The sequence below is a fragment of the Abrus precatorius genome, unplaced genomic scaffold (assembly GCF_003935025.1).
Source record: "Abrus precatorius isolate BTA unplaced genomic scaffold, Abrus_2018 Scaffold2, whole genome shotgun sequence".
In the NCBI taxonomy this organism is placed as follows: Eukaryota; Viridiplantae; Streptophyta; class Magnoliopsida; order Fabales; family Fabaceae; genus Abrus; species Abrus precatorius.
In genome coordinates, this window is record NW_020874362.1 from 22,547,921 (window position 1) to 22,574,252 (window position 26,332).

General features: G+C 29.3%; 4 protein-coding genes and 1 pseudogene across 4 annotated transcripts; 1 reads left to right on the plus strand and 4 right to left on the minus strand.

Annotated features, from left to right (window-relative positions):
* Positions 1–592: 592 nt before the first annotated feature.
* On the plus strand, positions 593–2,843 carry LOC113858126 (dnaJ homolog subfamily B member 1-like). The gene is made up of 2 exons (XM_027490610.1): positions 593–1,340; positions 2,166–2,843. The coding sequence occupies exons 1-2, from the start codon at positions 946–948 to the stop codon at positions 2,611–2,613; spliced, it is 843 nt and encodes a 280-aa protein (XP_027346411.1). The 5' UTR covers positions 593–945; the 3' UTR covers positions 2,614–2,843.
* A 661-nt stretch (positions 2,844–3,504) lies between these two features.
* On the minus strand, positions 3,505–4,149 carry LOC113859624 (thioredoxin H8-like). Its single transcript, XM_027492347.1, has 2 exons — positions 4,027–4,149; positions 3,505–3,717 (listed from the first exon to the last, which is right to left on the minus strand). Exons 1-2 carry the CDS (start codon positions 4,147–4,149, stop codon positions 3,505–3,507), a joined length of 336 nt encoding a protein of 111 aa, XP_027348148.1.
* A 9,917-nt stretch (positions 4,150–14,066) lies between these two features.
* On the minus strand, positions 14,067–14,760 carry LOC113858128 (thioredoxin H1-like). Its single transcript, XM_027490612.1, has 3 exons — positions 14,628–14,760; positions 14,423–14,545; positions 14,067–14,222 (listed from the first exon to the last, which is right to left on the minus strand). The coding sequence occupies exons 1-3, from the start codon at positions 14,757–14,759 to the stop codon at positions 14,091–14,093; spliced, it is 387 nt and encodes a 128-aa protein (XP_027346413.1). The 5' UTR covers position 14,760; the 3' UTR covers positions 14,067–14,090.
* A 4,603-nt stretch (positions 14,761–19,363) lies between these two features.
* LOC113858125 lies at positions 19,364–20,928 on the minus strand (annotated as a pseudogene).
* A 967-nt stretch (positions 20,929–21,895) lies between these two features.
* On the minus strand, positions 21,896–22,366 carry LOC113859625 (uncharacterized mitochondrial protein AtMg00810-like). The gene has a single exon (XM_027492348.1). It carries the CDS (start codon positions 22,364–22,366, stop codon positions 21,896–21,898), a length of 471 nt encoding a protein of 156 aa, XP_027348149.1.
* Positions 22,367–26,332: the final 3,966 nt, after the last annotated feature.

Consider the following 26,332-nt stretch of genomic DNA (forward strand, 5'->3'; position numbering starts at 1 on the left):
TAGAAATGAACATAAAATACGATAGTAAAATAATATTGTAATATAAATTTAAATTTTGATATCTAATTTTGTATCATTTTCATATTTTGGAGATACATATATTTTAAGTCAATCGTTAATCCGACAAGTATATTTGAAATTAATAAATTACTCGAATATTATTAATTTTATAAATTAAAGAACATTTATTATTAATAAGAATAAATTATTTTTTAATTTAATAAAAATACCTCCAGCTTAATATAGTATATTAAAATTTAAAATAAAATTAAATTAAAATAACGAAATATTTTAAAAGATAAATTATAAAAATAAATGTTAAATATAAAAAAATTATATAATAAAATTCCATATTATCAAAATAATGATTCAAATTTATTACATAGAAATAAATTAAATATATCAATAGCGATTTCAAATTCACCCAAGAAAAAGATATGGGGATATCAAAATTTCACTTGTTATGAATATCTGGCAATAATCAATTGGATCTTGTTGAATATTTTTGTCCACAAGGCACTACAATTACAGCACCAACTAGGCCAACACTCACTATCAAATGTTACAAAATTCAAAATCCCATATTATCAAAATTTATATCACACCCATCAGCGTCCAAGTGTCCAACAACAAGCTTAACTCTCTTTCTCACACACACAAACACTCACTCTGTTTCAGTGTTTCTCTCCCCTGCTATCTCCAAACAGAACGTGATTTCTGCTACTTTTGCGCGTGTGCATTCTCCCTTCACACCTAGCACTATTAGACTCGGTGTTATTGGATTACCCCCCCTCCCCCAAAGCCCTTTTGCAGCCCGTACACTGAGTCAAACGCAAACCTTTCTTTTTCTTCACAAACCCAATAAAACACCAAAAATCAATTTTTTCTTCATCCCATAAAAAAAGCACCTTTTTTACCCATAATTCAGCTGAATTTTGGTACAAGATGGGTGCAGGTGATTACTACAAGATCCTCAAAGTGAACCATAATGCCACAGATGAGGAGCTGAAGAGGGCATATAAGAGGTTGGCCATGAAATGGCACCCAGATAAGAATCATCAACAACAACATAGTGTTAAGAAAGAAGAAGCCGAGGCCAAGTTCAAGCAGATTTCAGAGGCTTATGATGTTCTTAGCGACCCCAAGAAGCGCCAGATCTATGATTTCTATGGCCACTATCCCCTTAAGGTGAACAAGGAAAACAGTGATGGGGGTGTTAGGATTTCCAATGGTGAAAAAGAACGAGTGGTGGAGAGCAAATTGGTGTGTACCCTTGAGGAACTTTACAAAGGTTGCAAGAGGAAGTTGAGGATCTCAAGGGCTGTTACTGACGAATTTCGGTAATTAGTATTTTGTATCTGCCTTTTAATCCATGCATTGTTGGCAGAATTTGATGGGGTTTAATCTGGGCTTTTGAATGTGTTTGTTTGTAGATTTGTTTTCATGCTTCTTTAGATTTGTGTTTGTGTAGTTGGCTGTGTGCTATGGATGTTAATTGAAATTCTAATGATTCTGAAACTATCAAAACAAAACTTGATGATATTGATTAGTATTACACTACTCTTGAAGAGTTTGTAGAAAAAAAAAACTACACTGTTCAGTTTCCAAGAGATTTGACTGCATATTATTTTGTGAATTGGTGGATAATTTGCATTTTACTTGATCCTGTGGCCTTGGGGAATATTAGCGTATTTTTCTTTTTTGACGATTGCACTGCTGTTTTGGCTGTTTTCTCTTTTGGCGTTTCATTGACCAGGCCTGGTAGTGCAGGCTCGCATGGTTACATTACATGCATATACATGTGTAGTGCCCACATGTGGAAAGAGACGAGATCATTTATCATTATTATTATTTATGTATTCGGGATTTGCGGTGATTCTCCTCATGTTTATTTAGTTGTATGATAAAAATAAAATAAAAGCCATTAACTAGTAAGTTGTATTAAATATGTTAGTTTTGTAAACACTAGAATTTCAAGTTTGTTTACTAGGGGACTTGGCAAACAAGAAAATATAGAAAGAGTAAATAAAGAAGTAGGCGATGTAAACAACAGAGGAAAAGAAGTTTTCAAAAAATGTTGTAAGGAAGTGAAGTAAAGAATGATTTAACTTTGTAGAAATATATGCTTTTGGCTTCACAAACTTCCCTTGCTTTGTGTATTGCAGTCAGTTGAAGACTTTGGAAGAGGTCTTGAAAATAGATATTAAACCTGGTTGGAGGAAGGGCACAAAAATAACATTTCCTGGAAAAGGCAACCAAGCAGCAGGAACTACTACTGCTGAGGATCTAATCTTTGTGGTGGATGAGAAACCTCATGCTTTTTTCAAGAGGGATGGCAATGATTTGGTAGTCACACAGAAAATCTTGCTTGTAGAGGCTCTTGTGGGAAAAACTCTCCACTTGACAACCTTGGATGGAAGAGACCTCACAATTCATGTGACAGATATTGTGAAACCAGGCTATGTGTTGGTGGTCCCAAATGAAGGAATGCCCATTACAAAGGAACCTGGTAAGAAAGGAAACTTAAGAATCAAGTTTGATGTTATGTTCCCATCAAGGCTTACCACACAGCAGAAGCATGAGCTGAAAAAGATTCTGAGCAATACTGATTAGTCATAACTAATTCAATCTCTTATGTCCATTTCCTTTCTCTCAATTAACACTGACTTACATGAGAGGTCAGTTCACAATGTAAATATTTAAATACACATTTAGTCTTAGTTACGAAAATTGTGCATAATACAAATAATCCAAGCATGTCGCTACCATGTCTGCAGTGTGGTGTGGCTTTGGAAAATAAGCGATTTCAGCAGCAAATAGGGTCTTGGATTTTGTGTAATAAATATTATAATACATTGTTAATATTTTTACTCAGCTTTTCTAGGAGAAAGCGTGAAAGAAGAAAAGCAATTATGGTCATCTGTGCATTGATTTGTTTCAGTTAAATTTAGGCTTCTTGTTTATTTGTGACATACCCTTGGTATGAAAATGACTTGTCTGGAGATATTTCTTGATAATATATAATGTTCATCGAAAAACTATTAGGTGGCTGAGAATCACCGTGTCTGTATCTATGGCCTAGGATAATAATCACACGACAAAATACTTTTTTTGTTTGCACAAATTTCATTACAATTTATGAGTTTTGCTACATGGCGCACGGTCATTGATCGAGACTATTTATTTTTTCCTTCTATTTTATAAAAACTTTGAAATGTTTTCTCCTTTTTGTTTTTCAGGAGAACGGTATTGTTTAGCTAATAATTAAGATAGTGGTTGATATTGATGAGAGCAGGGTCATATATCACTAAATAATCCAATGGATGTGACCTTTAGCGTATATTATATATATGGAGGCTCATTTGCATCACTGCCCTTTTATGTCCTTTTTCATGGCTTAAAATCAGCACCGACACATTACAGATAAGTCTAGATATTACTTTGTGATGGTAAGCATTAAACAATAACACTTGGTTTTGGTTTAAAATATTGGCATCAACTTATTCATCTTCTTATGATTTGTTGGTCTTTCCTCGTTCCCTTATGCTGAAGAGCCTTGCTGATTTTATTATAGTGCATGATCACACTTATTTTCTGTTGCTCAATCAACCTTTGTAGCTCCTCCTTTGTTACACCCACCACATTATCAGCCACTTTGCCTTTTTTAATCAGCATGAAAGTTGGCATTGTCTGTAAATGGAATTCTTGAGACACTTCCTGTTTTCATTTATTTATGGTAAATAGAAATCAATTGTTAACGTCAGGAAATCAATTGTTACTGTAGAGAATTTATATAAAGTTTTTTTTTTTGCAAACAATTATTTTAACGTGTTTAAAGACACTTAATAAAAAAAATTATTAAAAAAATATAATGTTCAATATTATCACAACATTGAATTCTATTATGTTTAATAAAAAATTATTATATATAAATTCTTATTACGTATTTTTTAAAACATTAAAAAAATCTGATTAATTTTCAAAGAGGAGCAAATGAGTTAAGATGAATGGGAATGATTGATAAACGATTAACTCATCCACATCAATCTTGACAAACTCAACTTCTGTGTATTTTGCCGCAAACTCTTGAATAACTGGGTCCAGAAGTTTGCAAGGTCCACACCATGAAGCAGTGAAATCAATCACCATTTATGCCAAAGAAATATGATCTCAGTAAAATAAAATTTTACCAGTAGATTATGATACTAAATTAAAGATGTAGTTTTCAAACGTACCAGCTTGTTAGTTTTTTTCAAGGCATCAAAGTGAGCATTCCATTTGGAGTGGAATGGATGGAAAGGACTTAGGATATATGACAGTGATGATCTATCAGCATATGCAATTCCAAATAAGTGGGAACCCATGTTGGTTAATGGTTCCTTCCACTGGGAATTATAAACCAAAAATGACTTGTAAGAGTACTGTATGAAAAAGAAAAGAGGTTCTTAACTGTTTTGGATGATGGTGGAAAACTATATATGATTTCTTTTGAAACGTATAAGATTCTTTTAAGTGGCATAAAGAACCTGCTAACAGTCGATTGTCCAACATCATTCTCTTCCTGAGGTGTGTTAGCGTGAAAGTATCGTTTCATCAGTGTCAAATTCCCATTTCTGGTTTTAAGGGGTTTTCCTTTTCAAACATAACCTTGTGTACAATAATAAGCTTTCCAAAGTACAAAATCATGTATTTGGTAACAATTTTGGTTTTTAGATACCTTAAATTCTACACTTACATCTACTTTGTCTTTTTCTTTTTCTTCCTTTTTATATCAAATCATTAATCAAATTGATGTCCAATTATTCATCTTATCTGTCAATTTTTCTTTCTTTCTTTCCTGTCTTACTCTTAATTGAAGTGTGTCTGTACCCTCCAAGAAAATCATCTGAACATCATTTTCTATTACGTAATACGTATGATTGACTAAATGGAGAAATATTTTATAAATACTGAACCCAATGACTGGAATGAAAAATTAGCCAACGTACGTTTTTGGATTTTATCGCTTGTGGCGAACAAGAGCAAATCTTTTCTTTAATATATGATATAAATGAATGCCATATTTTAACCTTAAATTTTATGATTTTTTACTTTAATATCTGATTTTGTAAAATATCATAACATTAGTTTTTTATATTATGTATTTCATTGATTTTCAGAAACAATGCAAAACCTCCGAATGGGAAATTGACAGTCAACGATTTTACTGGAAAAGTTGGTGTTCGGTTGTTTTAATTAAAATAATCCTTTTAGTTATGAAATCAAAATTTCTTTTAAAAGCACATAGGAGTAGATGGGAAAAATGTAATTTTTTCGTTGAATGTGAAGATTTTTTGTTGTTTTTGGTTACAGAATGTGAAGATTTTACATTAAATTTTATTATAAACTTTTGAAATAACATTTAAATAGCACTTTGATTTTAATTAAAATCAATTTTATAAAATAAATTTTAAATTAAATTTGCAAGTTGTAGCCGTCCAACCTAATAAGTAATAACTAGTGAGTACATGTGCTTGATTAGCAAATCATCTAATATGACTACTACCTTGCTGTCATTCAGGAGTCCACCCCACATTCGCGGAGGATGGGATTAATTGTTTTTTTTTTTTTTTTTTTTTTACAAAATTAACTTAGTAAGTGATTAACTCACTTCAAGAATATGAAACATTTCAATATAAATTAAAATTAATCTTATTTCTATTATTCTGATGTAAATAAATATTTTGAGGTATACATATAAATAAAATAGAAACGAATGATAACTTCTAGTATGAATATATCTATTATATATTATATGATTAAAAATTTATTTTTCATTTAAAAGGTTAATTTTATTTTAAATATTTTAATTATAAAATCATTTAAGATTAATCTAATTATTTAAATAAATGTTAGATATTTGTAATAAATTAAATTTAAAAAATCTTTCTCATATGCAAGTTAAATATTTAATTCATATGTAATTGCAAACTACTGATTACTAACGTGTTTATTCGAGTAGGAAGGGGTTCAAATCTTTTAAACACATGGTCTTGAATTTGACCTCAAAATTTATGCATAGGAAAAGTGTATAATTGACAGGGATTTTTACTAAAGTGCATTATCATACATCAATAAATTAATATCTCACGTATTAGTCCAATTGGCAAAAAAAAAAAAAAAACCGTTGCTTTCTCTTCACTCCGTTTTAAGAAACAAAAAGAGAAAAAGTAAAAATTAATTTATATATATAATGAAAAATAAATAATTTGATCATTCTGAAAAAGTTTTGTTTCTTTTAAGTTACTTCTCTGACTTTGACATACATTAGTTGTAGGAAAAAATATACTGGTCAATGTTCATACTTGATGTGTAATTTTGAGTATAATTTTGTCAAAAATATTAAAATCGTGATTCCGAGTTGAAAATGGGTGCAAGAGTTCCATAAGATCGAGGAAGACAAAACTTGTTCCACCTTATCGTGGCTTCTTCCTTTGCGTACAATCTAAGTTTCTTTTTTTAGTGCTTTCTGTTTCTCCACTTGTTTAATCCCCTTGTGTTTTTCTTTTTCCTTTTTTAGTTCTTTTCATTCGTTCTTTTTTTATTTCCAGAAAAAGGAAAACAATTTCAGTTCTTCCCCATTCCCGGTTGCTAGTATGATTGTCCCTGCAGCATATGACTAAACTATGTTTACATGTCATTAATATGTATTAAAAAATGTTTTAAAAATTAAAATCATTCAAAATTTTGTCCTTTAAATATATGTATCAATTTTTAAGTAATTTTTATATGTATCAATTTTAGGAATTTTTTTTAATTCCTATAGAATTCTATATAAATAAATATATATTATGTCATTTTACTAGAAGAATAAAAGGGTTTGAGGAATATATATCTAAATCTATAGAATTTGATGAGATAAAAAAAAAAAAACACAACAGAATGTGAACAATGATCTTCTTCAATCAAATTGCATCGTATTTCTTTGACGATGTCTTGACATTTTCTCTTTTTCTAGAAGACGAGTAAATTTAATGTATTGGAACCATGACTATTTTTTTTTTATTTAGAAACTTATCAGAATTTTCATTATCTGGCTAAACTCAATTTTTACTTATTAAGAATATATTATTTTCTATTAACAGAGTGAAAAACTTACTAAAATTATACTATTTATATTAGGTTAAAAAAATTATAAACAGCTCATACAAATATTATAAATAATAATAAGTAGAATTATAAACAACTCATATTAATTACTCGAATGCCTATTTTTGCTAAACCAAACCGGTGAGCTGTTATACGATTAGATTCAGCTAAAAGGGGCATCGTATCATCGTTCCCATTTCATAGCAGTAATTTTATTCTCTAAAGAAAATAAGTTTTGATTAGCCAAAAAAAAAAAAAAAAAGTTTTGGTTGTCTTTTTTTGTTTCTTATAAACATTTTCCTAATAATATCGATCTTAGTTTCCGGCTGTCAAAGAAGATTCACTATAAGAGGAAGACAAAAACATATATATAAGAAAACAAGTACAAAAGAAAGTATGGTCCCAAATGGATCAGGATCCCCTCATGTTCAAAACCGAACATGACCGTCATGTTCGTATAATTTTGAACATGAGAGGATCCTCGTCAGTCCCAAATCTTTTAATCGTTGCAACTTGGCCTAACAAAAGAATCGGCTTAATGAATTAAATAATACTTTTTTAAAAAATAATTATCAAAATAAAATAAAATTAAAATTATTCCTTGTCTGGGTAAAAGTATGTTACTTAAGCAGATAATTTGTATATAAATCAGACAAAATTATTATTTTTTATTTTAAATTTAATCATTTTGTCTAAAGGAGGGACGAAATACTCCATATGTTAACACGTGTCACTGAATTCATATAAAAGAAAGACGAAACAATTGACACATGTCAAAATATTAGTAATTCGGATCAATTCAAGACGAAAGCATAGGATCTCAACACGTATTTGCATCTTAATAATTTCGTCGAAAGACTAGCGAATTGTGTTATTATTTCGCCCACATATGAGACAAAACTTCTTTTTACCCGCTGGTCAACTCCCCACTACATACCACACCTTATCGGATCGGGATCCTTTCATTTTGTGGCACGAACATGACTCTCATGTGCCGCTATTTTTTTTTTTTTTTGCTTAAGCAAAAAATAATTTGCTTAAGCGAAAAAAAAAAAAACACGAAACATGAGAGTCATGTTACGGGAGAAGATCCTGATTCCACCTTATCGTAACGCCATTCGCACCCATACCTCTCTCTCTTAACCTTGCGGATCTGAGCTTCACTCGTTTTTTACCGTTGTGTATTATTCCTCTGAGCTCCGATTCAATAATTGATATTTTTTTTCTTTTATTCTTTGCAATTTTGTATTAAGGGTATTTAACTATTTAGCTTAATATGGAAATGTTTGACCCTGAACATGATTTATTTTTAGGTTGAAATGGGAAATTGTTGATCATAGGGACTGTGTTTTCTGAGTTTTGTTGCTTTGTAGGTTGCAGGTTATAGTAAATTGGTGTTGTATACTCTCTTTGTCTAAAATTAGAATGACCTAATGCTTAATGTTAGTAATAAAATTTTCATGCCTACTAGTTGGTTGATGAAATGCATGCTTTTGGTTTGAATGGATATTAAGGTTTCCTATAGCATTCCTTGATTAGCTAGTTTGAAATAGCCGAGTCTGGTAAGGATAACGTTAGATGGTTAGGTGTTTCTTTGGTCTTTGCTATATAATATGCATGCATTGATAACATGTGTTCTTTCTTCTTTTTCATATAGAGTGTTGCGGATGGCTCCTTTTGCGATTGCAACATCCCTTTCTTCTCACCTCTGTCACCTTCCAAAACCCCCCAAGCTTGAAGCTTCCAATTCGCTGCTCTATGGCTGCGTCTTCTCCTTCCTCAATTTCTACTCAATCAAAAGCTATTCATTTTGATTTGAAGACATATCACCCTCCATACGAAAGCATGATGCAGTAGGTAGTTGACCAGTGGGCAAAAAGAGTTTCGTCTTAAATGTGGGTGAAATAATAATACCTTTCGTTTATATGTGGATGAAATTATTGAGATGCAAACACGTGTCGTTATCCTATGCTTTCGTCCTGAATTGATACGAATTACTGATATTTTGACATGTGTTGATTGTTTCGTCTCTCTTTTATAAGAATTTAGTGACACGTGTCAACATGTGAAGTATTTCGTTCCTCTTTTAGATGAAATTATTAAATTTAAAATAAAAAATAATAATTTTGTCTAGTTTATATACAAAATACCTGTTTACGTGGCAAACTTTTGTCCCAAACAAGGAATAAGTTTTAATTTTATTTTATTTTAGTAATTATTTTAAAAAAAATATTATTTAATTCATTAATCCCAAAGAATCACCCACCAATTGTGCTGTCAGGGTATGAAATAAAATGTCTCTGTTAATTTGAATATACATAGGTATGGTACGGACTAAGGCGAAAGAAATTGTCCCTCCATAATCCACTTTGAAGACTTGAATTAAATTTGACATTTTGACTACCCCTCCGACATCTTATTAATTAGAAAACTCAGCCATCAAATACTTATGCAAACAATAATAAAAATAAATAAATTCCTAGTTCATTGAAGTTAAAAGTAGTAATTGATGATGTATATTTGATTATTATGAGAGTACTGTATTTATCGTTGTCACATAATTATTTATCACATAATTCTGTGATGGAACTTTCTGATGTGGAGAAGGAGTGTCAACAGATATTGGTGGGTGATATTTGGAAGGCTAGGAATAATAGAGAGAGTCTCATAGCCCAAAAAGCTCGGGTGAGATGGGGAAAGGAGGATGATTTAAATACAAAGTTCTTTCATTTGTGTGTTAATAGGAAGCGGCGATGAAATAATATACATGCACTTCAAATTTGGGAGAAATGTGTCGAAAAGGTGGATGAGATTAAAGCAGGTGTAGTGTCCTATTTTGCGGCTCATTTTAGTAGTAGAGGTTGTCTTCGACCTACTGTTGATGTTAATAATTTACCGAGAGTCTCTGTTCTACAGAATGAAGGGCTTGTTAATGCTTTTTCGAAGGAGGAAGTGGGAAGGATGATTTTGGAGTGTGAGGGGGATAAAAGTCCGGGGCCTGATGGTTTCAATTTTGTGTTCCTTAAGAGGTTTTGGGGAGTGATCAAGGAAGAAGTGATGGGTATGCTTACTGAATTTTGTAAATATGGGAAACTACCTAGGTCTTTGTTATCTTACTTTGTAGCACTTGTGCCAAAAGTGTCTTGCCCACAACAAATATCTGATTTTCAGCCTATCTCATTATTAGGTTATTTTTATAAGATTGTTTCCAAGCTTTTGGCAAATAGGTTGACAGGGGTTTTGAATTCAATAATTTCAGAAGAACAATCAGCCTTTATCTCGAGAAGGAACATATTAGATAGTGTGCTTGTGGCTAATGAAGCAGTTGATTATGTGTGGAGGTATAACAAGAGGTGTTTTATGTTAAAGCTTGATTATGAGAAGGCTTATGATTTGATAGAGTGGAGATATCTTTTGTTTATGCTACGTAGCTTTGGATTTTTAGAAAAATGGGTTAGTTGAATGGAAGCTTGTGTGTGTGGGGGTAGTCTATCAGCTTTGATTAATGGTTATCCTACATTGGAGGTTCATATTGAGCGGAGCCTAAAATAGGAGATCCTCTTGCCCCTTTTCTTTTCTTGTGGCAGCGGAAGGGTTAGGAGTTCTTATGCGGAAGGCAGTGGCTAGTGGGTTATTCTCTAGTGTGAAGATTGGGGTAGGGGGACCAGATATTTCTTTGCTGCAGTTTGCGAATGACACATTGATTATGGGAGAGGTTTCGGTGCAGAATTTGTAGACTTTGAAAACAATATTGTGTAGCTTTGAATTAATGTCAAGTGTAAAAATTAACTTTCATAAATCTTGTATATTGGAGATTAACACTGGTGATAACTTTGAAAACTTGGCTGCGGAGTTCCTACATTGTAAGATTGGTAGTTTCCTATTAAAGTATCTTAGGTTACAATTAGGTATTAACCCGAGAAAGCCTAGTGCATGGAAGGGTGTGCTAGAGGCTCTTAAAAAGAGGTTAGCATTTTGGAAGCATAGGTATTTATCGATTGAAAGCAGGGTGACTTTGATTAATGTTGTTCTTAATTCTATGTCATTGCATTCGTTATCCTTTTTTAAGGTGCCAAAGTCGGTGATAAAGGAGATTGTCACTATTCAACGGAATTTTTTATGGAAGGGTGTTAAGGATAGATCTAAAATCCCCTGGGTGAAATGGGAAACGTTTTGTAGATCGTGGAAGAATGGTGGCTTGAGCATTAGGAATGTGCAGTGATTTAACTGGGCGCTTCTTGGTAAATGGTTGTGGCGAGGTGTTAATTATTCTAGTTTATTGTGGGTGCAGGTATTGGAATCTAGATATGGAAGATTAGCTTCTTCTATTCAGCATTTTCCATTTCACAACAGATATTCTTTGTGGTGGCGTAATTTGCTAGAGGTTATTTATTAAGGAAATTCATGGCTGGATGAGAAGTTTAATAAGAGTGTGAGTGCAAGTTTACACACACTTTTTTGGAGAGATAAGTGGGTAGGCAGAGTGCAATTGTGTGAAACATTTTTGCGATTGTTTGCAGTGGCGAGGAATGCTGAATCATGTGTATTGGAGAACGGTTTTCATGATGGCACTAAGTGGGTTTAGGATGTTAGTTGTCGAAGATGACTCTTTCAACATGAGATCTTAAGCTTTAATCTTTTGTTGGAGCTTGTGAAAGGAGTTTCTATTAAGTTACTACAAGAAGATAAATAGGTATGGAGGGCAGATTCTTCAGGTTGTTATTCAGTGCAATCTGCGTATTCATGGCTATTTGAACTTTTTGGTGTTCCTAATAGTGTAGATCAGTGTACGACAGATGGCTTGCAAAGGTTATGGAGAGGGAAGGTCCCTCTTAAGTGTTTGGTATTTTCTTAGCAATTGTTGTTGAATGCACTTCCTTGTAAAGGTTTGCTGATTGATCGTGGAGTTCAAATTGATGATATAACTTGTTGTTTCTGTCATGGTTTGGAGGAACTTCCAACTCATTTATTTTTAACGTGTCCAGTTTCATCTCAAATCTGGTACTTTACTGCGCGTTGGCTTGGATTCTCACTGACTTTGCCTTCAGATTTATCAACTCACTTGTTTTCTTGGGTTGGTGTTGGTTATAGTAAAAGAGAAGGGATATGCTTATTAATTGTTTGGGTAAGTACAGTGTGGTCTTTATAGTTACATAGAAATAGAATTGTGTTTTCCAATGGTGTTTTGGATGAGAGGGAGGTCCTAAATTTTATTATTCTGAGGTCCTGAAAATGGCTATCACTTGTTAGTAAAGGAGAAGTTATTATGTTAGCTGATTGGTATTTAAACCCACGAAATTGCATCTGTCTTAACTTTGTATAACTATATATTTGCTTTTTATTTCTTTGAGTAAAGAATTTTTTTTTATTTATATGAGTTTTGAGTTCTCCTTGAACTCTTTCTAATAATATTTGTTTTACCTATTAAAAAAAAATAATTTATCAACTACAGAATCAAAAAATGTGACATAAATAGGATAAATAACATGTTATATATCCTATGTAATTTAAGCAATTTTCATTTCATGCATACAACAACTTTGATTTGTGACATATAAATCGTGAGATAAAAGTGAAAATTACATTTTATTAACTTTTATTTTTAACAAAGTTAAATTACCGTGACTTGTCATAACTAAAAAGCATAAAGCAATGGCAATATTATTTTAGCGATAGCTGGGTATGACCTTTTGCACTCGTATAAACTTTATAAGAGCTTGCATGTCACAAATTAACTATAATGTACTAATTGATCATGAAAAAGACTCAAATCACATAACTAATACTTTTTAAAATCAGATTTTCAACTAAATCAATAAAAAAAATTACTAATTTATAGTTCACTGATTCAATCATGATTAAATTGAGATCAAACAGATAATGATCAAATATATATTTTTAACATTATATATTATATTAAATAATAAATTAATATAAAATTAAATTAGTTGAAATTTTAAATTAACGTAAAAATTTGTAATTGTATGTCTTTAAGTTAAATAATATTTTTTAAAATTAATAAAAAAGACAATAAAACATTTTTATTTAGATGACTAGTTTAATCCAATTTTTACACTAATTCTTATTCAATTTTAACGAATTTGATCAGTCTTCAACTATAACAATTTTACCCAAACGGTTACTTGAACAATTATTAGTTTAATAAGATGAACTATTTCCATCTAATTTAACTATCAGCACTTATATATTTATTAAAGTTCTTTTTTATTAAAACTGCCATATGAATTTTTTTATTTCTATTTTTAAATTTTTAAAAAAATTCTTAAAAAAATTAATCAATAAAAAAATATAATAATTTTAATAAAATAAAAATTATTTTATTTTATACATATGTGTAGGTATATATATGTGCGTTTTTGAAATTGAAACAATTGTTTATGCGACACCCATTGTATCAATAGGTAAAGTACGGATCAAATTTGCCCCATTCCTGTCTTTTTCGTATTCTCTCTCCATCCAACAATTTACATCTCGGGAAAAAGATACTAAACAATTAGAAAAGAAACTGTTACTTTTCAACGATGTGTCATATTTCAATTAGAAGAATATGGAAAAGGATAAGAATCGGTGACATGTAACTAATTTCTATCCTTCAGGCAGAAACATTTTAAAAAATATAGGAAAAATTATTTGGATCTGGATGAGTTACATAACAGATATCATAGACATATAATAAAATTATATAATAATTTATACACATTTTTTAAATAATTGCATTATTTATCTTATCTTATATTTTTTTTATTTTCTCTTATTTATATAAATTATTGTATAAATATAGTTTCTCTTTACATAATACAGCGTGATGCTCTTGCAAACATGGCCACAGGACATTAACGGTGGTCTTATTTTGCTTAGCACTAGCTAGCATATACACTGCAGGATGATGGGGATTTGATTGCAGCACCGCAAGATGAGAATAGAGAAATCACAGTACATATTCATTTCCTGTGTTTCTCAATCAGTTTCTGCAAATCCTCCTTTCTTGCTCCTACCACTTTGTCAACAACTTTTCCTTTCTTAATCAATATGAATGTTGGCATTGCTTGCACCTGGAATTCTTGAGTCACCCCCTGTTTTCATTTATTTCTAAATTATTGTCAAAATTTCCTGTTAAGTAAACAAATTACATGTATAACTAAAGACTCCACTTAAATTCCAGTTACAATTGCATGAGTTATAAAAGAAAAATTTTAAATTTAATTAAAAAATTATAATAATGCACTCAAATTTTTTCATATTATGATTTTATGAGAGGGATTTATATTCATACCATCAACTCATCGACGTCAATCTTAATAAACTCAACCTCTATATATTTGGCAGCAAAGTCTTCAATAATAGGGTCCATGTATTTGCAGGGTCCACACCATGAAGCCGTGAAGTCAATCACCATCTTTAACACAGAAAAAAAGGTTTAGCGGTTGATGATAAACAATGGCAGTGTTTGGGAAGTTAAAGCTTATACATGAACATACCAGCTTGTGTGTTTCTTTGGAAGCTTCAAAGTGAGACTTCCATTTGGCAGTGGAATGGAAAGAGAGGATAAGGGACGATGTCGGTTTTGGTAATTTTCCAACATAATCAAAACTCGAAAATTTGGCTCCCATGTTGATGTTCTTATTGTGAGAACAAAGCGATTCGAAGTGGTTTGGATGATGAAATTTAGTTTGGTTGCAAAGGCTTATATAGACAAGTCAACAGGGATACTTTTTGTGTGCGAAAATGGATCAGATTCTTGGAAGTGACAAGTTATGAACTTGCACCATAAACCGGCTCAAACAAACAGCCGCCATTTTTGGTTACGCAGATTAAATGGGATCGAGGGCAGTTCTTAATTACCCCTTTCGTTACGATTATCAACGTTTTTAAATTATAAAAATAAGACCTTTTTACATATATATTAATTATTATCACTTTATATATTTTTATTATAAAATTTGTGTTCATAAAACGCTCACCTATTATTCATATAAACAGATATATCCATTGATTTATTGTATAGTCATCAATTTAATTATTTAATAATCATTTTTAATTAAATTTATTGAATTAATTATTTATTTTTATAAAAAATTTAAAATAACATTATTTTCTAAAATTTTTATGTTTTATTGTTTTAATTTTTTAATTGTAGTTCTTAAAATTGAGTTTCAATATGATAAATTTATATTAAAATTAATAAATATATAATTTTTATTATTTAATATTATGAATATTTTTAATAAATTTATGATAAATAACTATTATTTATTCACCTTAATAAATTGGTCATTAATTTTTTATAAAAAAAAAAAATACTCGAATGAATATTATTTCTTCAATTCCTTATGTTTTATTGTTTTAATTTATTAAAGCTAAGTTTAAATATAATAATTTTTAAAAAAATAAGAAATTTCTTATATTTTCAATCTATAATGTAATAAACACTTCATTGTTCAACGAATATTTTTTATTTTAGATATTTAAATTTTTTTAAACATCAATATTTTATTAAAAACAAATTTAGAGTACAAACTTAGTTTTAAGAACTAAGATCAATAATATTATTTTTTGAATTTTTTTAAATTAGTTATGTTATTTCAACACTTATTTTATTATTTTTTCTTTAATTAGACTAATGAATGAATTTCAATTTAATTAATTATCTCATCTTTTCATCTATTTTTTTCTTCTCACTTAATATTAACTTTAACTTATTTTAAATTTTAATCACAATACGATAATATACCGCATCAAACCTTTAATGTTATAATTATAGGTTTATAAAATAATTAAAAATTTTAATGTGTGTTCAAGAATATCTAATAAAATGAATAAATAAATAAATACTTTAATTGAAAAATTTAGCATTTAATGTTTTAATACACTTAAATTTTATGATATTACATGATTTTTAATAAAATAAAACCGTGCATAAATTCTCAGTATGTTCCTCTGAACACATATCAGAAAAATCATAAAATAATTGATAATTTATCTTCATGTTATTAATTATTTAAATATAATAATAATAATTTATTACTTTTTAAAAATATTAATAAATAAATTATTATAAATTGTTTAAAAATAGTAGTCTTGTATTTAAAAGATTTATTTGATATTAATTAGGGTAGTGTAAAATTATAATATTCAATAAATCCTTGAAATGACGTTAAATAAATTAATGGAAGTTTGTTAGAATACGTTTGATCTTCTTCGATAAAAGTTTGGATTCAAATTTTGCGTATAAAAGAAAATCGTTGATGAGAAATCGGTAGCATCTTGTAGATGTTAATGTAAGAAGATATGTAGTTTGGATAAATAATTGTCAATGTTTTAGTGTTCGAAGGACTTAATATGTTAAAAATTTAATTAGAAGATTAAATTAACGTTAAATATAATTATTTGAAAGGCTAAAAAAAATTAAAGTGTTGAATTTATAAAGTTATTTGTACAAATATAATTCTTTATATTATAATAATCACTTAATCATACTAGATGTTGACTTAGTAAACTGATGTTTTTATTAATTTTTTATTAAAGGTAAATCTTATCAATCTAATTATTCAAATTAAAAATATTATAAAGTAGAGTAAGTTCACAAAATTTTGCATAGTAATCGATACTTTATCACTTTTACTATATTTTAGTGAATGGTACACTATTTAAAATATAAAAATTTATTGATATTAAAATTAAATATTTATGAATATTTAAATTGTGTAAATATTTGTATATATGATTTTTATGATAATATTATAATAATCAAATTTAATTAATAAAAGTTAATTTTGATAAAAATTTATTAAATGTTATTTTTTTGTTAATTTGAGACTTGGTGACGTTATATGTGTGTATCAGTTGCTTGAAAAAATAAATTATACTTGCTTATCCTCACAAAAGAATAAACTTATAACATGGACACTAACTTTATATTATTTTCTAAAAAATATCATACTTAGTTTTTTTTATAATTTTAATTTCATATAGAAAAATTAACAGAGTATATATAGAGATGAACAATTTTATTTTATTCTATTCTATTCATAAATTTTAAAATTTTAATTTAATTATATATATATATATATATATATATATATTCTCAAGAGAAAATAAATATATTTTTAAAGAAATTTTAAAAAGATTATATCTTTTCATCTAATAAAGAAATATTCCTTTTTGACTAAGATTTTGAATAAATGTCATGTCAACATTTGATGCGAATAAGATCTGATAACTAAAGTGTATTTATAATCCAAGGTTAAAAATATTCTTAAATAAATCTTTTCTAATCAAATACTAATGATATAAAATCCTAATACAAATCAAATTAAATAGAAAATCTTAACATCTATTTTATTCTTGGAACATGCAATTAACTTTTTAAATATTTAATTTTAAAAGATAAAAATATTAAATAATAGAAAATTTTGAAATGTCAAATATTGTACTAAGTATATGAATCTAACTAGTGAATTTTAGTTTAATTTATAGTTTCGATTTGTAATTAAAAATCATTTTTTCAGAGAGAATATTAGGGGTGTTTATGGATTGAATTTTCAAAAAATCAATCTAAATCTATTTAAAATCCAATTATATGGATTGGATTATAAACCAATCTATTTTAATTTTTTTAAAATCAGTTTAAATTTTGTTTTAAAATTTAAATTTGGTTTAAAACTGGTTTTAAACCATTTTTACATATGGTAAAAATATACCATAATTATTTTTTAATTATTATTAAATTATTATATTAAAATATTTAAATAAATAATATAACATTATATATATATATATATATATATATATATTTGTTAAACATAAACATTTATTAAAGATAAAATATGAATATAAATAATACTCTAACCCATTACATAAACAATACATGTTAAAAGAGTATTTGCATATATTTTAATTTTTTAATAGTATTTTTTAATTTTATATTTTATTAAAATAATAAATCTTTAGATATATTGTACTTTATATCATCTATCCATCACACAAATTAATTATATGAGTTAAATTTTAAACTATTTTATTTTATTTTTTTAATCGGTTCAAAAATAGTTTTAAAATTTAAATTTAGTTTTAAATTGGTTTTAAATTTAGTTTTTGTTGAAACTAGTTTCAAATTTGGTTTTACGTTGAATTAGTTTTAAAATTTTAAATTTAATTTTTAACGCAAAATTAATTTTTAATATATTTGTGAATTATATTTTTAAGATAAAACTAATTTATTGTACAAATGTTACATTAAAATAGTTCATTTCAAAAAGATTTTAACAATATTTATTAATATATTATATTTTATAGAAGTATATAAAATATTTATTATTATTTTTAACTTATTTTTAATAAATGGAGTTTATAATAAAAATTTAAATTAAAACCTATAAAAATAAAAATTAATAATATAAATAATAATAAAATTTTTATGTTATAATATTTTAAAAATTAAAAAATAAACATAAATATAAAAATAACAGTAGTAACTAATTTAAAAATATTTGTTATATTTTAATATTTTTAAATATTTTAATTATAAGAATTAAGATTAATAAAAAAATAATAATAGTAAAATATAGTTACAATAAAATTTTGTAAATTAATATAACGTCAAAATTTAGTAAATAAAAATATAAGGTTGCTTCATACATATGGATTTGGATAACTAAAAATAAATCTGGTTTTAGAAATTGGATTTAGACACTAAACTGGTTATACAAATATAGTTAATAAAAAAACTGGTTTAATATGGATCTAGATTTTTAAAACCAATTTGACATTGGTTATGGATTGGATTTATGAAATTGGATTTTTTGACCACCTCTAGAGAATATTACTAAACATTGAACTCCGTTTTTATATTAAAAAATATTCAAAATAAAAAACTAATTTTATATCTTTTTTATATTGTTGGATCATTGATGTACTTATGATCGTAGGATATTGTTCTACCATATTTTTTCAGATTAGTATTTTGAGATTCTAAAACTATCGATATGCATTTATGGATGCATTAGAATATACTGTAGAAACTCTTTAAATTAATACCCGATAAATTAATAAACTCTCTAAAATAATAAATTTATCCGGTTCCGACTTGGGCCAATATAAAAAATTGAAAAACTCGGTAAAATAATAAGATAATAATTTTTCGGGAGATCCCTTTATAATTTTCGGTTCCAAGAAAATCATAAATTAATAATTCATAGAAACTGAAAAAAATATATTACACTCTATTGAAATATGATTCAATAGTTGTCTGTTTTCCTTTAAAGTTCAAGTCTATTTGGAGCTCATCTCTAACTTTTCTTATTGCATCCAATAGCTCAGGTGTTGTATTTTTGTATTGTATCATAAAGTTGTGAAGAGTGTTCGACGCCATAAGTGCTTCCTTTCGCGTAACAGGCTCCAAAGACACTGTATCATCTTTGTCGTCATCCTCTGCATTGTTCTCAATGATAGTACCCACAATATCTTGTAAACTTTGAACCTCCGAACATGCTTCATTTTCACCTGGGTAGTTCATTATATTGTCGATATCCATCTTATTATGATAGCCACATTGATTGATCATAGTCTCGAGGTCTTGAGTTTCTTCATCAAAAGTGGATTCACCCAAATTTCTTGCAACGTCACTATCTGAACAAATTTTACAGTGTCGGAAGCAATTTGCTATTGTTTTTTTTCGAACATCTATCGTCCAAGCTGGGATTGCCAAATTGATAGCATCAAGGACATTTATCTTCCCTGGATCAGATTGTCCCACCTCATAACCTTCCAATATTTTGCAATAAAACCTTCTACAGTAATGCATCTTGAAAGCTCTTATTATCCCAGCATCGCAAGGTTGAATCTTTGATGTCATGTTGGGTGGCAAGAAGAACAACTCAACGTTTCTTAGCCCTTCAATATTTCTTGGATGTGCTAGACAATTATCCACCACAAGTAGAACTCTTCTACCATGCATCATTTGGTCAAATGAACGAACATATTCATCAAAAAGCACACTAGTCATCCATGCTTTTTTGTTAGCTCGATACTGACAATTTAAGCTATTCATGTTGACATTCTTGAAGTAACGAGGCTTTGCATATTTCCCAATAATCCATAGAGGGATTTTTTCAAAGCCATCTTTATTGCAACAAATAACTACCATCAACCTTTCTTTATCTTCTTTTTTTCCTTCAAGTTGTTTTGTTGCCAGTGAATGATCAGCTTGTAACCTATAAAACAATCCAGTTTCATCCATATTGAAAACATCTTTCATAGGGAACTGATCAATTTTCTCCCGAATCGATACCAATTTCTGCTCCATGTCTTGTATATCAACAGACCCACTCTCGCCAAAACGACGAAATGACTTTATGCCATGTCGGTGCTTGAATTTTCCAAGTCATCCTATAGAGAAGTTAAAATATGAATCATTATGAGGGTACACGAGTTTCATTGTATCTCTTGCCTTCTGCAAAATTAATTCGCCTGTGATATTCACACGTTCTTGATGCTGGAGAAGCCACTCATAAACAACCTTCTCCATGTCAGGATATTTTGCTGGTTTGTGTCTTTTGATCTCTGCTCTTCCCTTTTCTATTTTAGCAGAGAGATAGTCATCTGACCGCTTAAGTGTGTTTGATATTTTCATTGACTAACTTTTAACTGAAATTTTCCCTCAAGCCATCTCTGCAAGTCTTTTTGTGTGCTTGCAGGATTATCTCTCTTATACTCACACAACTCCTTACGTATTTGATCTGACATAGTTGATTTTGCAACACCTTTTAGATGAGAAGCCATCTTGTGAGATATGGTTTGAATACTCTAACACATTCATGTAATTTATATATGCCAAACTTGCTTAAGAATACATTGAACACATTTGTTCCTCTTGTTTACATTTACTGTACTTCAAAAGTCATTATTGATTTCCAATGCATATGTTTTGTAGTTACTAATTTACTGTACGTTGAGTCCCAAGGTTCGCTGCAACGTAATTCTAAGAGGCATAGATTAATTTTCCTTTTTGTTTGGTATGTACAATATAATTACTTAAAAACTCTTTAAATTAATAATTATTAATTTATCGATAAATTAATAACTCTCTAAATTAATAAATTTCTCCAGTCCTGACATTATTAATTTAAAAAGTTTCTACTGTATATATATATATATATATATATATATATATATATATATATATACATGCTTGAATTGATATGTAACTTAGGAAGGGGACCTTAAATTTGAGGTTAGAGGTTATTCACAAATAGGTTCATTATAAACTTAAATACATTGATCTCTTGCACAAGCATTTTTTGGGAACCTATAGGAATACCTTGTAGACATGCAGTGACTGCTGGCAACATACAAGGGTGATAACCTGCGTTGTATATAGATTGATATTATTAAAGAAAAGCTTTGGAGACAAGTTATTAGTTTTTAATAGTTTTTAGTGTATGAGTAAGGTAGTTGAAATATATTAATTAGAATAGTTAAAAATGATAGTTAAAGAAGTTTAATTAAGACACTTAAGAGATGGAAAATTAATAATTTGTTTACTTCTTCTTGACTTTTATAATGAGATAGCATGCTTATTTTATAGGCATCTTCCACCATTATATTTGGGTAGTTAAATATTTAATATTTACAATATTATTCTGCTATGATGCACCAAACTCCTTGTCATTGCTATAGCTGATTGTTTGTCGTATTAGATTGTAATAGGCTCATTTTGTTTTTCTCCCATTTCTTCAAGTATTCTTCATTACCATATTGCTTGACTTGTAGTCTTAGCAGTTGTCGTATATTTTGTTTTTGCTGTTGATTGTGCAACAGTTGCTTGCTTCTTTAAAGTCCAAGAGATTGTTCTTGATCCTAGTGAGAATGCATAACTAGATGTGCTCTTCATGTTGTCGATCGATCTTGCCCAATCACTGTCGATGTAGCCAAGCAGCTTTGAGTTGCCCATGGTTTGGTACCATATACCATACTCTTTGGTGCCTTGTAAATATCTTAGGATTCTTTTTGTTGTTCCAAAGTGGATTTGGTTTAGACTTTGCATAAATCTTGAAAGAAGACTTACAACATACATTATGTCTGGTCGTGTGGCTATGAGATATAATAAGCTTCCAATCAAACTTCTGTAGCATGATGTATCAGCTTTTGTTGCTCCATCATTTTTCTTCAATTTCTCATTTGTCACTAGTAAAGTGCCAACAATCTTATAACCATTCATCTTAAATTTCTTAATTAGCACTTCAACAAATTTCTTTTGGGAGATAATATTCTTTCTTTCTTTTGTTTTACCTCTTTTCAAGGAAGTAGTTCATCAAGCCAAGGTAAGTCATTTTGAAGGTCTTCATCATATCTTCTTTGAACTTAACTATCATCTCCTCATTGTTCCCTATACAGATAAGATGAGTATGTCATACTGAACTTGGATCTTGATGTATAAAGTTAGCTCACTTTTGCACCTCCTGAATCCTTGATCTGTAAAGTATTGATCAATTTTGCTATACCATGCTCGTGAAGCTTGCTTCAATCCATATAGAGCCTTTTTCAGTCTTAGTACTTTACCTTTATTGAGAAAGCCTTGTGATTGCTCAATGTAAATCTCTTCTTGAAGAATGTCATTGAGAAAAGCATATTTTACATCTAGTTGATAAATGTTCCATCTTTTTTATGCAGTAAAAGTAATTAGAGTTCTTATAGTATCTAAACGAGCAACTGGAGCAAATATCTCATTGTAATCAACTTCAAGTTGTTGTGAGTATCTTTTAGCTATCAACCTTGCCTTATACTTTTATATGGTGCAATCGGGATTAAGCTTGGTCTTATAGACCCATTTTACCCCAATAATATCTTTATTTGTGGGGAAATGTATTAGATCCCATGTGTTATTTTTTTTCAATCAATTTTATCTCTTCTTCCATTGCCTTAACACTACGCCAAAATGGAGATCTGAGAGCGGTTCTGTTTTGAATTAGAGAGCGTTTAGAACTGCTCTAAAATCTTGCGCTATCTGATGTATTATATTTAAGAGAACAGTTAAAGAACTGCTATCAGATATTAAGATTAGAGAGTGGTTCTAGGCGGAACCGCTCTCCAAAGTATAAATTTTAACTGCAAAATTTGAAATTGATTTCTTTGTGAGTTTTCTGTTGCAAAATAAAAATTTATTATTACGTTTAAATCAAAATTTAGAATTAATTTCTTTGTGAGTTTTCTTCATTTTTATCACAAATCAAAATTGAATCTTGAGTTTATATATTTGGTGTTAACCAAGCAGTCCATATCTGCATGAACAAAACACAAGTAAGTAAAGAAAAAAGAGAACAAATTAATAGGATAATTTTTTTACATTAATAGAGAGAAAAAGAAAGAAAGAGAGAATGGATGATTCACCGTTAATAAAGAGAAGAAGAAAGAAAGAGAGAATAAAAAAAATACGTACAGATGTGAAAAAAATTTAATTTGTTAGCGTAAAGAAGATGAAGAGAGCAGACTAACATAGAATGAAAAGGTACTTACAGATGGAGAAAAAACTAATTTGTTAGCAAGAGAAGAAAAAGAGAGCAGGCTAACAAAGAAGATGAAGAAAACATAAGAGAGCAGAGAAAAAACTTACAGTGAAAGAGACCAACTTTGTTAGCTATGAAGAAGAAATGCGTTGAGCGTGTTCATTTATAAATGACTTTAATAACATTAGAGAGCGGTTCTTTATTAATCGCTCTTTAATGTGTAACTTTAGAGAGCGGTTAATAGAGAACCGTTCTCAGAAGTATAGTTTTGAGAGCGGTTAACAAAGAACCGCTCTCAGAAGCGTAGATCTGAGAATGGTTAATAAAGAACCGCTCTCAAAAGTATAAATCTGAGAGCAGTTCTCTGTTAACTGCTTTCAGAAGTATAGATCTGAGAGCGGTTAATAGAGAACAGCTCTCTAAATATATAATTACAAAGCGATTTTTATTAATTGCTATCTAAATTAGCGCTTCAAAAGCTCATTTCTGGCGTAGTGTAAGCCATACTTCTTGTTTTGATGCTGCTTCAAAGTTCTCAAGTTCAGTTATGACCAGGTTATAGGTTTCATATATATCCACCAAAGATCTAACTCGTCTTGGAGTAGACTTTGGTGAGGAAATTTGTTGTTGTGGGGGTGAAAAACTTTCACCTAAGACTTCTTTAATTTTTTGGGGTTGCTGCATTAGTATGGAAATATTTTTGGTTTATAAGTTGTACACTTGATATCCTTTTGATTGTGTGTTATACCTCAAGAAGATATCTCATACGGTTTTATCTTCTAGTTTGTGTCTCTTCTCTTCTTTAATATGTGTAGCAAATTGATTCAAAAACTCATTCCAAGCTTTAATTGGAGTTTTATCTTGGACAACTTTAGTTGGACATCTGTTAAGTATGTAGACAACAGAATAAAATGCTTCAGCTTAAAAAGTATTTGGTAATTCTTTCTCCTTCAACATGAATCTAGCCATCTCCATTACTGTGCATTTTTTCCTCTCAATTCCTTTTTTTGTTGTTGTGGAGTATATGTGACGGTAAATTGTCATTGAATGCCTTCATTCTCAGAATTTATCAAACTCTTGAGATGTATACTCTTTGTCACAATCACTTTTAATACTTTTATCTGTTTACCACTTTACTTCACGACAAGGGCCTTAAACTTCTTAAATATTCCAAAGACTTATAATTTTGCTTTGATGAAGTAGACTCAAGTCATTCTAGAAAAATTATCGATGAATATTCCAAAGACTTTTAATTCTTTTGCTCTCCAAGCTTCATTATTTTCTTCAAGACATGGGAGATCCTTAATCATATTCTTTTGATATAAAGTTTTAAGGCATGAGTATTGAAGTGGCCAAATCTTTGATGCCAAATTCGTGAAGTATCAACTTCTGCTTTCATGGCAATGTTAGCGTCTTGTTGAAAGCTTATTGGAAAACTTCTATTCCTTTTCTCCATCTTTACTTGGCCAATCTCTTGCCTTTTATTGTCATATATCTTACATGTGTTCCCTTTGAAGTGGAGAGAATAACCTTTCTCCATCATTTGACCAATACTTAAGAGATTTTCTTTGAGATTGGAAACTAGTAAAACATCAATAATAAGTTTTGTATCTTTCTTTATCTCTATCATGTGCCTTTGCCTTTAGACTCAGCGATAGTACTGTTCCCTATTCGAACTTTCACTTTGATGGATTTGTCAATATCCTTAAAGATGTTTATATCTTTGGCCATATGATTGCTACAACCGCTATCCAAGTACCAATTTTTGCTTGTTTTATTGCTGAAATCTTGGGCAGCATAGAAAAGATGTGATTCTCGATCATCCTCTTCAGCGAAATTTGCTTGATAATTGTTTTTGTTGCAACAATACTTTTTCACGTGTCCAAATTTCTTGCAGTGTCGATATTATGATTTTTCATGATACCAACATTTTTCTTCAACATGATTTGTCCTCTTACAGATGTCGTATGGAGGATGTTTATCTTAATTGTTTCTAGAGAAATTTCTAGAATTCTTTTTGTTTCTAAAGGTTTTTCCATTATTCTTTCTTCCTTTATTCCTTTTATTATGATACTGTAATTTGAGCTTTGATTGAAAGACATTTTTTGTTAAGTCCTCATCATGCCTTTTCAGCCTTTGCTCATAAGCTTTAAGGGACCTTACTAACTCTATCATTGATAGAAAAGATAGATCCTTTGTTTGCTCAATAGTGGTCACAATTGAATCATATTTACGGAAAACTATGATTAATAATTTTTCAACAACTTTTTTGTTAGGAATAATTTTCTCATAAGCTCTCATTTAGTTAACTATTTCTTTTATTTTGGAATAATAGTCTTTTACGATTTTAGACTCTTTCATTTTTAATAATTTAAACTCTCGTTATAGAGTTTGAAGTTTTACAGTGCGTACCTTTTTGCTTCCTTCAAACTCCTCCTGCAGCGTACTCCATGCTTCTTTGGCTGTTGTAGCACCTATTATTCTTGAAAAAATTGAGTTAGTCATAATTTGTTGTAGAATAAACAAAGTCTTCGAATCCTTTTGTTTATTCTCCTTCAGTTCTTGTCTTTGAGTTGTAGTAAGGGATGATATGTCTGTTGAAGTAGTGAATAATTTTTTCACAACACCCCACAAATCTTAAAAGGTAAAATATGTCTTCATTTTTATGCTCCAAAAATCAT